Genomic DNA, 15,616 nt, shown 5'->3' with positions numbered 1-15,616 from the left:
TCTCTCTCAGGCCTCTTGCAGTATCCAGCAGTGTTCTAACCACCTATTTACATTTTTCGATGGTTTCAACTGCATCAGCACGTTGCTGACAAATAGCAAATAATAGCTTTTCAGTGTACATTTAGTGTTGTTTTCATTATACCTGATATACCAACGGGCGCATCAGACTGTTTTTCCCAACTGTAGGAAAGTGGCTGCCCTTGTCAAAATGACTAGCTATACTAAGCATACTATCTGAACTAGCCTACAAAACTCGGCTCTGGCAGGATATTCAGATCATAATATAGGCTTGTCCAATCCGCTGGTCTGTATTTCACTAACTGCGTTATCTATCCACCTCTAATGGATGCGCGTTTTCCAGCAGTAAATGTGAACATCAAACTTGTTTACTTTGGGAATTATACATACCCTTAATTACACTTTTCTGAAATCCCAGCAGGTGAAATCTAAGTTTCGAAACAATGTACAGTGTTCGTGTTGTACTCAGTCCTTAATGGTGGCCGTCTTGAGCATTTCACACAGGTAACTCGTTAAATAATGATGAGGAGCAGGTGGGAACATGTATACTACTGTGCTGGTCATGAGCTTGCTGGCAGGCATTGCTCTGGGTTACTAGCTCAGAAGGTGTCTGGCACCATTGTATTCATTGTACTCATGTTCGTATGCACGTGAAATACGGGGCCAACCTTTCATTAAACAAAAAAAAAAGCCATCAGGCATTATCCGAACGACCAGAAGGGCAGCGGAGGACTTTCAAAGCCTGACAGAAATAAATATGGGAGGAATCATCAGGTAACGTTTTCTAGTAGGGGTGCAAAATGGCAGAGAAGGCGTGGACGGAAGAAGAGACAAGGATGCCAAGTTCTTTCAAGTCGATTTAGGGGGCCATTATTAGAAAAGCCTTTGGTGAATCAGTGAGCGGTAAGAATTCTGGAGACAGCCTGATGCCCGAGCACAGTGAGGTTCACACAGTGACCCAGGCAGAACAATGCCTGGTTGAGTGTCTTTAACCTTTTCGGGTGGGGCATGCTTCGGGTAGGATTTGCATGGGATTTTGAGTTTGTACCTTAGTACTTGTATACCCCTTCCTGTGCCTCCACATTGATGGGATATCCATCCCCTGGGCACCCGACATGAGCAGTGATCAACGTATGCAAAGCAAAACTGAACCCATCCCGTTCCGTTATTAACCCTACAACTTAGCTGGCCAGTCCTCTACTCCCCTCAGATTGGGCCAGATGAGTGCAGCAGAGGCTCCATGTGTCACACTCGTTTTTTGCTTTTTCCTCATGCCTCCCCTTCCACACAAGTTATTTTCTAATCAATCAATTGTGCACTATTATTTTGCCATCACCGAAGAGTGCTCAGCCAAATTGTGAAACTGGGTTACTATTTCAAAGGCTCCAGACCCCACCACGCATCTCAGAGCCTATACTCTCCCCCGGATGCACCGGTAACTCCAGAACCAGGAGTTTCTGAACCATCCTTGGAGCAGGTAGCGTAGGGGAACACCCCATCAAAGGGGGGTTCAGGCTTCCTTTTGCCGGCGTTAGATTGGGCCCTTTCAAGCCAAGGGAATCCAGTTCTTTTGCTTCATGTCGGGACTAGAATCCTTTTCCTTAGACTATCTGTGGGCCACATCATAAGCTTTGCTGTGCAGGAAAAGTGCTGGTAAAAGCGTCCGTAATTCCGTTACCACCACTTTTTACCGCACCACAAAACTACAGGTTTGCTGGTTGGGGTTGACTGATATACCTCCAGCCACGAGCTGGATGTAAAGCTGGCCCCCACCAGTAAAAAACAGCCAGTATTACCCGTGCAGGAAAAATCAGCAATTCCCCCCCATGGAGTCCTATGAGAATCCATGGAATGGGGAATGACCGCCATTGCTGATATCTGTAATATCCCAGTAATACAGGAATATCAGGTAAGGGTAAGGGCCATAAGATTGGTTCCATTTGGCGGTATCACGCCGGAATTACCGGCGGGATACTGGCAAACCCAAATGACCCCATCTTCTGCTATAATGTACATTTGATGGATGTAGCGTTTGGGGCACTTTATCACCCCAGAATCTAGCACTCCCATGTTACACGGGACGTAGGTGTACCTTCTTCCATTCCTACCGGTCATTGACTGGTTCTTCAACTAACTCCAGATGAGCACCTGCTGGGAAAACACATGTATCCCTGACTTTCCTTCCTAATCTTGTCTTACTTCAGGGCCCCTCTCTCTGCTTTTCACCACAGTGCCTTCCAATTCAAAGCTTGTTGTTCTTGCTGCTGTTTGGCACTACTGCCACTTTGCATTTCTATAGTGAAATGGCACCTCTGAATGTATGCCCCCAGTCTTTAATAGGCATCATTCTATGCTTGGCCAGGAAAGATAACACTCTGGAAAACCAGTCTACCACCAGTGAGTTTTTGACTCCCTCTGTTCAAGACTGCGCGGTTGGGGCTGTGGGGTTCACCTCTAGGATGTGAGAGATACATTGCAAAGAACAGGTGGAATCCAGAGAGCCAGTCCATTGCTTAAAAATTAACCCATAAATCTTCTCAATGCGTAACTCTCCAAAATGACAAGAATCAATAAGAGGAATTTGATTAGAATGATGTACTACAGAAATGAAAAAAGGTGATTAGATCAAATCGGATTTTATCAGCGGTAATAAGATATTTAGCTTTAAAAGTAGGTACAGCGAGTCCCATTCCTGTTCTCCTTCTTTCTCATCTCTGTATTCCCAAGTGGGAGGTTCCTAAATGGCGCTCAGTTATGCCTCACCCGGATCACCCATCTGGGTGATATGTAAAGCTGTTGGGCCACGTGCTTTTTGGGCAATCTTTTTAAATTGAACTCAGCACACGCATGTATGACCACATCTCCAAAATGTGGGAAAAGACTCTAAAGGCGATGAAAATAACATAAAACATGGAAAAGCATGAAAAGTACGGGCTACTCTACTCTACCAAAGACACATTCCATGAATTAAAATACAGATATAGAAAAGGAGAATGATAGGAGATTATTAGGAGGCAAAATCAGGCACATTCGTTTTTCACCATTGTTTCAATTATCTATTTAAGCAAATCATTCAACCCATCAGAATAGTTTCATCAGTTGTTTGCTGTTTCGATTTGAATCCGAAAAATCCGAAGGCCTAGGAGAAAACAGTGAATGTGTTACTCTGGATCATGAGCATGACCCTCATGTTCCGGAAGATCCTCTTGTACACTCTCTATGTGCCAATAGGAAACCCCTTTCCAAACTCCAGAAATGGTGGCGCGACAGCCAAATACGGTAATGATCTTAGCACAATATGTCACATCCATTAGGGCTTTCCTGACAATACATTTTCTCTTGATACATTCGCCTGGTTTAAGTTCGAAATCCTGCTTCATCGACACCTTTGTCTGCAAAGAGAAAAAGCCTTCAGTTAACTCAGCTAGAAAAGGGAAATCCAAAGTCATGTGAATTGCTTGTTTAAAAATCGCATGAGGATTCATGAGCAGTGTTTCAAATACTCTATCAGATAGTTAGAAAACATCCGTTTTTATAGCATACATATTATGTCATCAAACTAAATGAAATGTCCCTGCAAATGAGAAAGGATCACCATGTAGAAGGACTGATAAATCTAGTTCTTGCCCTCCCCCTGTGCATATGATTACACACATTTAAAATAAACATCAAACCAACCCACACCTGGATTTCCCTCACTCTATGCAACCATGTAAATAACCTGCTAATACCATTTAGATCATCAGAAATGTAATCAATCCCCAATTGCACTATACCATTGTACTGCACTCATCAGAAGACTACTGCTGCGTATTGTGATTATATCCCATACATCAGCGACAAAGCAAAATATATATCACAGAGACCCTGCAAAGAACCCTCCTTTCTTGAGACCAACCAGCAATGATGTTCAAATAGTCATCTGCAAGACTCACCATTTTGGGGCTTAATGCTATTATTGTGGTTTATTACAGGAAAGATGTTCTTGCACCGGTATGGTCTAACAACTTAATTGTTGCCTAAAGTGTTTCACAAAACGCAATGAAATCCCTCTATTCCTCAATAACAGAACACACCCACACGCAGACCTGACTGGCTGCCATAAACCTGCGAACACCATGTGCCAGGCCCCAGGGTTTCCACATTGACAGAATGCACATCAAAGCAAATCCAGACAGCGTCATACCAACTCTCTCTTTTGCAGAAAACCATGTCTTTCCTTCCAGATAATAATGTGCTCTAGCACCTTGAGGCGTCTTCCTTGTGCTAGATGGAATAAAGATTACCCCTGCTATCTGTGCAGGGAGTATTGATTCTATTAAAGACTAGGAGGCGAGCATTATGCTTCAACTACTTTTATTTCCACTCTTAAGCAGTTTAAATAAACTTTAACAGAATAACTACTTTTGAAATGTCCAAAGTGACTTTCCTCTCCTAGAACTACTACTCCCATAGTCTCCGTAGTCCTTCATTCTTCAGCTCAACTATGACCACATCCTGTCCCTAAGCTCCTTCTTTGTTTTACGTGCTCCGACTGTCACTTAGGAACGATAACTTTGTCCCGCTAACAGTGCGAAGATTTCATCCACTGAAACTGGCTACCGATACTTCTCAGGCTGCTGCTCGTGTCTTGGCTGCTAGCCCCTCATTCAACTATTCTTCTGCTCCTCTCCTAAGGAAGATACAAAGCAGACCATAAGGGTGGTGCCTATGCATTGTTATCATATCATTAGACATCATAATCAACACTACCTATGATTAACTATACATGTTGGGTGGGAAATTAATGTTCGACTCCTAGTCTTTAATAGAATTAATACTCCCTGCGCAGATAGCAAGGGTAATCTTTATTCTATGTCAAGACTGGAGGCAAGCATAATGCTTGTTCAAAGCTAAACTGCTATATTTTCAGATGGCTTAAAGTAAAATTCTTTAAAAGTACGATCATTAGTCGAATCTGCTGCTAACATGATCTCTTGCAAAGACACTCAAGCTATATATTCTTTGGATGCCGTAGCTCCTCTTACAAAGTGGGCTCCATACTTTCGCAAGTCAATCCCCGCTGCTTGCATCACTTCCCTGACCCATCTCGCAATGGCAGCTGTCTTTATTACGTGGAAAGGCTTTCTACGCGCTATTAGCAATTGATGGTACTCGCAGATCTGTTCTTTGGTGTCCTAGCTTCATACTCGCTGATGCAGCTTGCTACGCACCATTTGATATTATTCGGGAAATACGGGAAGTGTACTGAAGAAGTTCATGTCTTAGTTCTCCTTACTATGGAGAAAGTTACCCCATCTGGCCTAAAGGTACTCCTATTAATCTCTAATGCTCTGATATCCGATACTCAGGATATGAGACAAAGCAGCATTGCTAGTTTCCCTGACAGCTGCTGACGATGGCCAGTTCTCTATCAACCACAGAACTGCAGTAACATCCCATAGTGTATTGTACTTAGGCTCTGGTGGTACTTTAAACTTAGCCCCTCTGATGAGTCTAACTACTGCCGGATGTTCCCTCGCGGAGGCTCTTTCAACCGGCAAGTGTCCCACCGAGATCGCAGATCTGTACACTCCTATGGTGCGGAATGCCTTTCCGTCTTGTAGGAACAGAGCGAGAAAGTTCAGTATGGCCAGTACAGGCGCTGAAATGGGATGAAGACTTCTCCCTTTACACCAAATAGTCCACTTGGTCCAAGCCGCGCCGTAGCTCCTCCTTGTAGATGGAGCCCAGGATTGTGCGATGTGTTCTGCAGTGTGCATCGAAATGCCTGGCAGTTCCCAGCATCTCCTGATATCCCGCACACGATTAGTGTGAGAGTCCCTCTCACTCTCAGAGGATGACACAATCCAGCTGGGTCCGTGAGTAGTCGTTCTCCTTCAGGGCGGACTCACGGCAGGTCTATTGTGAGCTCCAACAACGATGGAAACCACACTTGTGAGTTCCACAATGGCGCCACTAAAATCAGCTCCACTCTCTCCCGCCGACATTTCGCTAGAACTCTGCTCAACATCGTGAAGGGGGAAATGCGTAATGGAGGTCACTCGACCAGTCTTGCAGGTATGAGTCTGTCACTTGAGCTCCTGGGTCTAATCTCCAGCTGAAGTATTGGCTGTCGGTGTATTGAGGCGAGACGCAAAAAGATCTGTATGAACTGGACCCCATCTCCGATCCAGAATTTGAAATACTGTTGGATCTAGCTTCCAGTCGCTGGAGTCTGTAAGGTATCGGGATTTCCAGTCGGCTGTCACGTTCAGTGCTCCAGGCAGATATTCTGCTGTCACTGACGTCCCCGTCTGCAGGCAAAAATGTCAAAAATCCTTTGCTAACTCGGCTAGCATCTTGGATCTTGTTCCTCCTAGGTGATTTATGTATCGAACTGCTGAGATATCCATCTTCAACAGTACGCATGACTTCACCTTGTCCCTCGTGAACGCTTTGATTGCGAAAGAACCCGCTAGAAGCTCGAGGCAGTTTATGTGCAGACGCAGCTCTTCTTCGCTCCACTTGACCCCTGTCTGCAACTCTCCGCATCTTGCACCCCAGCCTAGGCAGCTGGCATCTAATTCTAGGATCAGGTCGGGTCAGGCTCCGAAAATGGCACGCCCATTCCAGGCATCCAGATTCTGCAACCACCATTCCAGTTCTGTGATGGACTCTGGGTCCAATGGTATCAGTTGGTGATACTTGAATTCCTGTTGCAAGTGCCTTATTTTCAATCTTTTTAATGCTCGATAGTGCAAGGGACCCAGAAATATGGCTTGAATGGAAGCTGCTAGCAGACCTACAATCCTTGCGAGAACTCTCAGTGAAATCACTCGTTTTCACAAACATAATCTGATCTCTCGATATCTCATATTTTCCTTGCTGGCAGTAGTCTCTGTGCTGGCTTGGTATCTGACTTTCTGTGTTCACTAGGAATCCTAAAGACTGGAGCAATTCTTGTACCCATCTCGTCTGATACTCTAGCGCTTCTCGATCTTCTTCCAGGAGCTGTAGGTCGTCTAGATATATGATTGGCCTTATGCCCTTCTCTCGGATTGACACTGCTACTGGTTTCATCAGTTTGGTGAAAGCCCAGGGCGCTGACGCAAGCCCGAAGGGCATCGTCTTGAATAGGCAGAGCGAAAAGCTAGGAACGTCCTGTATCGCTTCTGTACTGGGATCGCCAGGTAAGCATCCTTCAGATTTAATCTCGTAACCCGTCTCCCTCTCTCCGGCAATCTCTGAGCTGGTGGATTCCTTACATCTTGAAATGATGGTACACGATCCATCCATTCAGCTCTTTCAGATTTATCACAGGCTGGGTTTCTCCTTTCTGTGTACAAGAAACATGATGCGTATAAAACTGGGGGTCTCAGAGCACCTCGCTATGGCTTTTTTCTGCGCTAGTAATGATAGCTTGTGGTCTAGGCATTCCTGCTCCGCGGCTGCTAGGCGCTGCTGGTGGGGGGGGCGCGTTCTTGCCCTGGTGGCTGCATAAATTCTATCTGCACACCTCTTACAGTTTGCAAAATCCAGACATCGCTGGAAAGCGCGTGCCAATTTTTCCCAGAATATACTGGTCCTCCCCCCTACTGGGGTGTAGGCAAGCGTTCTTACCTGGTGTAAATCTTTGCCCTCGGCTGAAACCTTTTCCTATGCGTCCCCTGGGGGTACGGCCTCTGGCTGTGAAGAACGCATCCTGCTGCCTGTTTTCCCAGTATTGTGCTCTGTGGTTGGGGGGGGTCTTCTCCCTCCTTGTTGGCGCCCGGCCGTACAACCACTGAAACGACCGGTCCCGGCAAAAACTCTATTTGGGAATATTTTCCAGATGGAGGCCTGGGCTTTCTCCAAGGATGTGTAGGTGCCGACAAACCGGCCCATCTCCTTCCCGAAAGTTTCTCTGAAAAGAAGGGCCTGTGCTGCTTCTCCGGCTTCATAGGATGCTAGATCTCTGAGCTTTGGGTCGATGTTGAGCAAGAAGCCTCTCCTTCTCTCCGAGGCGATGGTGCAGTTAGCGTTCCCCAGAAAGCAAATGGCTCTTTGCGCCCATCCTGCTAAGGCCTCTGGATCCGCATCCGCTCCTGTATCTCTCGCTCTTTCCGCTAGATCCATGATCTTCGCGAGAGGGCCTGCCAAGTCTAGCACTTTCTCTTGGCAACTCTTCCATGATCTGTCGATACCCTTACAGGGGTCCTTGCTGGGTTTGGATACAAAGGTCAGCATTTTAGAGTCTAACTCGGGGGTCTCTGCCACTTTTCTGGGAAGGTCCGGTCGTGGGCATTCTGCTTGAAGGTGCTGCCTAACCACCTTGTCTAAGGCTTTTCTCAGCTTCACCATCATGTATTGTGCTACTCTGGGCGACGGCTGCCAGTCTGAGGACCTTGGGTTTTGGATGCTATCCAGATCGAACATGTCATCCTGTTCCTCCTCGAGGTGTTTCTCCTTGCGGGCTCTCTTACCCCCCACTGGGCTTTGCCCATTCTTCCTCGACTGGCTTTTCTGTCTCCTGTGGGGAGAGGTCCCCTTCTGCTGGCTCCTCTTCCTAGCCTGGGTTTTCTTCTCCATCATTGTCTTCCCCAGGAGTGGGGGTCATGAGGTCTGGCACTGCCTGACACTGCAAATAGGCTTCTTTGAGCTTTGCGAAGGCATCGGCAACCTCCGGGGCCTTTTCTTTTTCCCCATCCAAAGCATCCTGGGGTCGTCAGAGGATTTCCTCTTTCGGACCTGAGTACTCCCCTTAGATCCTGTTCCAGAGGATCCGGTGGGTGTTCGCTCTGTCCTTGTGGTGCTATCTTTGGGCTGGTTCAGCATAGCTTCTAGAGTCTCCAGCCTTTCTTGCAGGGGTCGCACCCCTTGTGCCACTGCATCTACTAGCAAATTCCCCAGCACCTCCTTGAAGCTGGAAGCTAGGTCTAATGGCTGCTCCTTTTCGCTCCATTCGAATTTCAACATCTTTTAGAGTGTGCTGTGTGCCTAGATACCTGATGTAGGTGTCTTTGAACGCCCACTTCGCTAGTCAGATGATCCTACTTAAGTTATCTTCTTATAAAATGTATTTATTATATTTTTTTTGTGGCTGCTCCGGACTTATGCTGTATTTTTCGTGCCTGTGATGGCTAGCAGTTCGAATTGCCCCTTAACGATGTTTGTGTCTTTGCTGAGGATTAATTTCTTATGTAAACAGATCACCTGCTTTAACGGGCCGTGCTCTGTTGGCCCCTGCTCTCGCCGCTTACCGTGTTGAGCTAGTGGTTTGTTAATAGATCAAACTCCTGTTCAAACGCTATTACCTTTAGTGTGGGAGTGTTCATCGCTGGGCCCGGCTTCCTTTCTTCTCTGCGTCACATCCGAAATGCAACGTGGAGGAACGCGCACTCGGCTCTGGCCACGCCTCTCTGAAGGTGGGGGCCGGAGCGCGCCGGCACTTCCTTTCCCTCTTCCGAGGGGCCTGACAGCTCTGCAGGTGATTTGAAACCCCTGAGGTGCCAGTTATATGGCACAGGGTCGCTGCGCTACTGGAGCCGTGTGGGACGTCTACTTCTGTCTATACATACACCCGGTTGTGCAATCTAATTAAGTACTGAGCCGCAAGTATTCAGTTTACTGAGGTTAATCGCTACGTGTACACACGATATTATCTATCTAAGACCATTCAGACATAATGTGCTGCATTTGAAATGCCCTACATAACATTCTTTAAATACTGTTTGTAAATATGGTAAAATGACTACCCTACTATAAATACATAGGAAGGTAAGCAAAATGTTACTTATCTGCTCGAAGAGCAGTAAAAGAAGAGGAGGAGCTCAGGGACAGGATGTGGTCACAGCTGAGCTGGAGAGTGAAGGACTACAGAGACTATGGGAGTAGTAGTTCTAGGTGGGAAAGTCACTTTGGACATTTCAAAAGTTGTTATTTTGTTATAGTTTGTTGAAACTGCTGAAAAGTGGAAATAAAAGAGGTTGAAGCATAATGCTCGCCTCCAGTCTTGTCATAGACTTATCAATAATAATCACATACCAAATAATTGGACAGATCAAAGGAAGATGGTAACAAACTGCTTTATTCTCTATGAAAGAAAGCAGCGAGAACTACAGCCATCAAAGTAGATGCTCAATATTCACATCAGAGTTTGCTTGCACAGACCTTATATACTTTTACACATGTTATTCATGATTCTTCCTATTTGGCATTTTATAAAGGCTAATGCTGGGAGGAATTCGATTAGAAGAACATATCTACCCATAGGATTATATAACTGTTAATATCTCATTGGCTGCCCCTTGTCTGTAGGGCACGCCCACAGCTACTTCTACATATGTCACATACTGATTATAGCAGAGAATATGGCATCAGGCTAATAACTGCAACATTTTGTATTTAAAGTGCGTGGAAGCCTTTGTGATTGGTTGGCGACCCTATCCAACCTTGGAATTTTGGCTTGTTCTAGCAGCATGTGAACAAAGTGAAACCTAGGTGTTCAAGCTGCGTCAATTTGTTCTCTGTTTTCCCAATTAATCCATTGTATGTCATCAATCTGATCCTTAGCCAAGGTCTATCATTTGCAGTTGACCTCATAGTCTGTTCTAGGAGATTTAAGGGAGTATGCGCACACCACTATCTTAACTCAAAGCTCTAATGAATAGCCTTTGTTTTGAGTTCTTCATCACATGTTATGAGACCACAATTTTGTCAATTTTGACTTCTGAATTTCTGCTATTTGATTTAATTAATCACAGTGCCATTACCCTTTCTGGACTTTAGAGACTTGCTCACTCCACCTCACATAGGTTTTTGCCTTTGTGGTTGTCCAATACTTGGCATCAACAAATGTCCTTGCCCTCCTAATCTTAGCAGAAACATGTTTCATGTGCATGGTCTGTTCATTCGACTCCCCTTGTGCCTTGCACCCATCTCTCGAAATACCTTCATTGATATCAGGCCAACGTACTCCCTTATTCTGCACACGCAAACAGCTTCTTCATCAATTCTTGAGTTTGAGATCCTAAGCTCGTTTTTGAGTTAGTTGGGTTCATACTTTAACACAGTCCGTTGTCTATTTTCTTGCAATGGGCGTCTTAAACGTTGTATATGTACCTCTTTTAGGAAGCTTCTGTATGTTTCTCCTACCTTGGGTTACAGTGTATTGACAGTTATTGGTCAACACGTTACTTCATATTCTTATTTTCTCTATAACTCTATCCTTTGGTACATGTTTCTCTTAGTGCTTCTGTTATATTGTCAGTTTTAAGTATTTTCATATAATTTCAACTTAGGCTTGTATATCTTGTTTATGACATCAGGTTGCTGTCGTCAGACTCTTGTTTAGAGCACCTCCATGACTCCCATAGCAGATTCCTTGCAATTTGGCAGTTGACATCCTTCTTGATAACTTCCTTCCATTGCCTCAACGTGAGGGTATCTTCTGAATGGGTGTCTGAGTGCATATAGTCATTCGCATAATCGCTGACGTATGGAAATGTCATAAACTCTTGCCCGAATTCCCAATTGTAGCTCTTCGTCTGTTACTACAATAGCACGGTGGTAAAGAGGCGGGACTAGAGATTAGGCTACCACCCACACCTCTACATTCCCCCTCTGGTCGAAAATTCAAACATGCTCTTCTTTTCCTCTTCTTCCGCAATTCCTGCTTCATATTCTTCCACCATCTCATCATATTTTCTTTTCTTTGAGACCCATATTTTGTCACCCACCTCAGGTGACCTGCATTCTTTATGTGTTCACCCACACTCCAGGTATATCCCCTGCTGGCCGAACATAATATCCATCGTCCCACATATCTCTTCCTATCTTGGGGTTAATAGAACCTAGTTCCTGGGGGTGCAAGAGAATTCTTCCTGATGTTTTCTCAAGTACTTTCTTCAGTCTACGTTTTCTCTCCAGTACCACTGTTAACGTCAATTATCTTCATACCAATGGCTTTATTGTCTGTTTTCTGGCATTGTCCTAATATAATCCTTAAGAGACAGAATCCTAGCAACACCAACACAAGTATTGCTCCAAGTAGTTTGAAAGCATTTGCCAACCAAGATTGAATCCATGAAAACAGAGATGAGAGCCAATCATCTCCTGCCCTCTCATCAGCTTGGTGTTCCATTTTTGTATGTAGAGTCGTTAACATCGTTCTTGCCTCTGTCAGGTGTCCATTTTCTCCATCATGAGATGGTATAAATGTACAGCAAGAAGGCACGACCTTGGTACAAACATATCTTTCGATTGCTGTTATCATATCCAGAACATACTTGTTCTGGAGAGTCAGCAGCCTGATGGCTCTAAGTTCTTTATTGCATTGAATCCTTTTATTGTTGCATTGGTCATCTGCAGCAATTCCCACCTAGTGATCGGCAACCACTTGGCGTTTACTGCAGCTTGAAGTCCTGGTATGAATCTAGAGGTCATTATCATTGTGGTCTTGCTAAATACCATGGGCCTCATTACACGGATTGCCGTAAGGGAATAACGATACCGGTAATGGAATACCGGTATCGTTAAAAACCCTTGCCAATTACGACCCGGCCAACTGCAATTAGCGGCACTGCTAAGAACGGTGCCACTAATAGCGGCTAGTCTGCGGGCGCGCGACCCCTCATCCCGTAAATAGCAGCATGCCGCAATTAGCACACCATCACAAGCCATGCAAACATGCTAATAGCGGCATGGAACAGCCCCAAAAAGGCCATACCGGCATGGCGTAAATACCGGCATCGCGAACCACCCGTTAAGAGAAATGAGCAGTGTTCCCACCTGCCACAGGTGGACACAATCAGCACAGGTGGAGGCAATGGAGACTGTGGCAGCACAAAAGGAGCACACCCCTTACCACACCAAGATGGTTCCAATACTAGCAGCATTACATGGGCTGGAGGACATGATTGCATTGCAGCACCAACAACAACAGGCAGCACAGAGGAGACGCAGGAGGAGGAGGAGGAGGAGGAGGGCGAGACAGGCGCAGCAAGCCCCACCAGTGCACCTAGTAATACCACAGAGACAGCCAGCAATCCCCAGGATCCGAGCCAGTCCATTCAACCTAACCCCTGAGCAGATACACACCCTGTACTGTCTGGACCGGGATACCATCACCAGCATAGTGGACATGATACATGACATTGTGAGCCTCATAGACATCCAAACTGCCATCCCCCCTCTACTGAAGGTGGTAACTGTGCTCCACTTCCTGGTCACAGGCACCTACCAGCATACAGTAGGGCAGATGCATGGCATCTCACAACCAGTATTCTCACGCACGCTGACCCAGGTGCTCGATGCCCTCCTGAAGCACACAAGTGAACACATATCCCTGCCACGGACTGCCCAGGAGATCTCCCACACCAAAGTTGGCTTCTATTCACTGGCAGGCATCCCAAGTTGCATCGGGGCCATCGACTGTAGCCATGGGGAATTGGTGGTCCCACATTACAATAAAGCAGTCTACCAAAACAGAAAGCAATTCCACTCCATCAATGTCAAAATGGTATGTGACTCAAACAAGATAATCACACATTGTTGTGCCCGATTTCCCAGATCAACCCATGATTTAATGGTCCTGTGGAACTCAACGATACCACGCTACATGGAGTGACAAGCCGGACAACGTTCGTGGCTACTTGGTGAGTAGCAGGGCTAGCACATGGCAGTGTGATGTTGGGTGTGAATGGGGGGTGAAAGATGCACACTCCAACTGGGTGTGATTGGGGTGGGAAGAGATGCATACTCCAAATGGGTGTGATTGGGGGGGGAGAGGCATACTCCAACGGGTGTGATTGGGGGGGAAGAGATGCATACTCCAACTGGGTGTGATTGGGGGGGGAAGAGATGCATACTCCAACTGGGTGTGATTGTGGGGGGGAAGAGATGCATACTCCAACTGGGTGTGGACTGTCGTCCGTAGAACAAATGGACATACAGATTTAGGCCAATGTCCACCAAGGCTGGCCACAATTGACCGGAACCAAAACAACATGCAATTTGAAGCAGCACAACATTGAAAACAATCCAAGATGCCAAACATGACACATCAATCCACATGCACATTGCACATCATACCACACCCCATATGACACAAATCAGCAACATGGCACCAATATGTGAATAGAAAATTTGCGCTGCACAACATCACTACAGCTATGCGCCCTTGAGTGCATGCAAAGGGATCACCTCTAGCCATTGTACTGAACCACACCCCTACACCACTACTGAAGTGACGCTTCACAGCATGGCGACATCGATTTCAGAATGGCAGTACACTAGCAGTGTGGTACCAAGTTTGCCTGGGCCCACAAACATCTAAGACCTGTCCATACCCAGGACATGGCAATGACTGCCGGAGGCATGCATGGTGCATGTCCACTTGCAGAGACTAGCTCACCTTCTCACATTGCAGTTACACAGATCGTCTCCATGCATGCTGGGATTCGTGGATGCCAATCACAATGCAACTTGATTAGTGTGATATGTACAGGTTGCACTTGAGGTGAAAAGTAACAAGTCCCCATTGTTCCACCCATGCAGGTGATGCTGGCTATCCCCTGAAGAGGTGGCTCCTTACCCCTGTACGGAACCCACAGAACAGGCACGAAGAGGAATACAATCATGCACATACCCGTACCCGCGTCGTGATTGAGCAGATATTTGGCCTTTTGAAGACACGGTTCCGGTGCCTAAGCAGGTCAGGTGGGGCTCTCCTGTACGGTCATGAGAAGGTGGCCAAGATCACCATGGCATGTGTCATGCTGCACAATATATGTATCAGACGGAATGTGCCACTGCCCCCTGACGTTGAAATGCAACCATCTGATGACGATGATGATGGGGATGAGGAGGGAGGGGACGGGGCTGCAGGTCATGCAAGAGGCGATGTCCAGGAGGGACGCAATGTGCGTCAGCATCTAATCAACCAAATATTGTGATTCCCATGGTTCAACTCTGTTGGATGTGGGTATTAGTGCACTGGTGTTTGTGGTGAAGCGCACAATGGGCCCTGTCCCCCAATAAAGTTCACATACACAATGATGAAGTCCAAGCCTGTATTTTAACTTGTCACCAGTGTATTTAACATATTTTGAGAAGAAAAAGTGCATGGCCCCAACTATGCAACCACCCTTTCCCCCCTCCCCCCACGACACCCCCATGTGTGCCCGGTACAACGTTGCTGTCCTGCTGTACATGTGCCAGCTACATCTTGCTTGCCCAACTTCCCATCCCCACCACCACCATTTGGAGGTTGGGAGGGTGTGCGCCTCACGGTGCGCAAGGATCGGCGGCAGGGGCTCGTCTGCCTTGAGCTTGCAGAGGAGGAGGTGCCTGGTTGTTGCTGTGGTCGAAGTGTTGGCAGCAGACAGTGGTCCCTCCATGGGTGTTTCCTGTGTTGGGGGGATCACTGCAGTGGGTGCAGCAATTGTTGCAGCCGTAACTTCACGTCTTGGTGATGTGGGTGGCTTGCTGTGTTTGCCCCTCTGCAGGAGTGCACTCCTCCCTTTGCCTCTTGATGTGCCAGCAGTGTTCCCTGGCTCCTGTGCCCTGGCTTTTTTCTTGGCTGGGGGAGCCTGTGTTGCAGTGTCCAGCTCATCGCTGTCGGTCTGTGAGCCTGTGG

The 15,616-nt window shown here is 46.6% G+C and overlaps 1 protein-coding gene across 1 annotated transcript in view; it reads right to left on the bottom strand.

Annotated features, from left to right (window-relative positions):
• Positions 1 to 280: 280 nt before the first annotated feature.
• The window catches only part of LOC138516877 (uncharacterized), a 233,057-nt gene continuing 217,721 nt past the window's right edge, over positions 281 to 15,616 (bottom strand). The window contains exon 4 of the mRNA XM_069632326.1: positions 281 to 3,410. Within this exon, the coding sequence (XP_069488427.1) occupies positions 3,180 to 3,410 (231 nt within the window). The 3' untranslated portion in view covers positions 281 to 3,179. The remainder of the gene's footprint in view (positions 3,411 to 15,616) is intronic.

This window comes from Ambystoma mexicanum, chromosome 6q, assembly GCF_040938575.1.
Source record: "Ambystoma mexicanum isolate Mex_15411 chromosome 6q, UKY_AmexF1_1, whole genome shotgun sequence".
Classification (NCBI taxonomy): Eukaryota; Metazoa; Chordata; class Amphibia; order Caudata; family Ambystomatidae; genus Ambystoma; species Ambystoma mexicanum.
The sequence above is the reverse complement of the archived record's forward strand: the minus strand, read 5'-3'. Positions and strand labels throughout refer to the sequence as shown.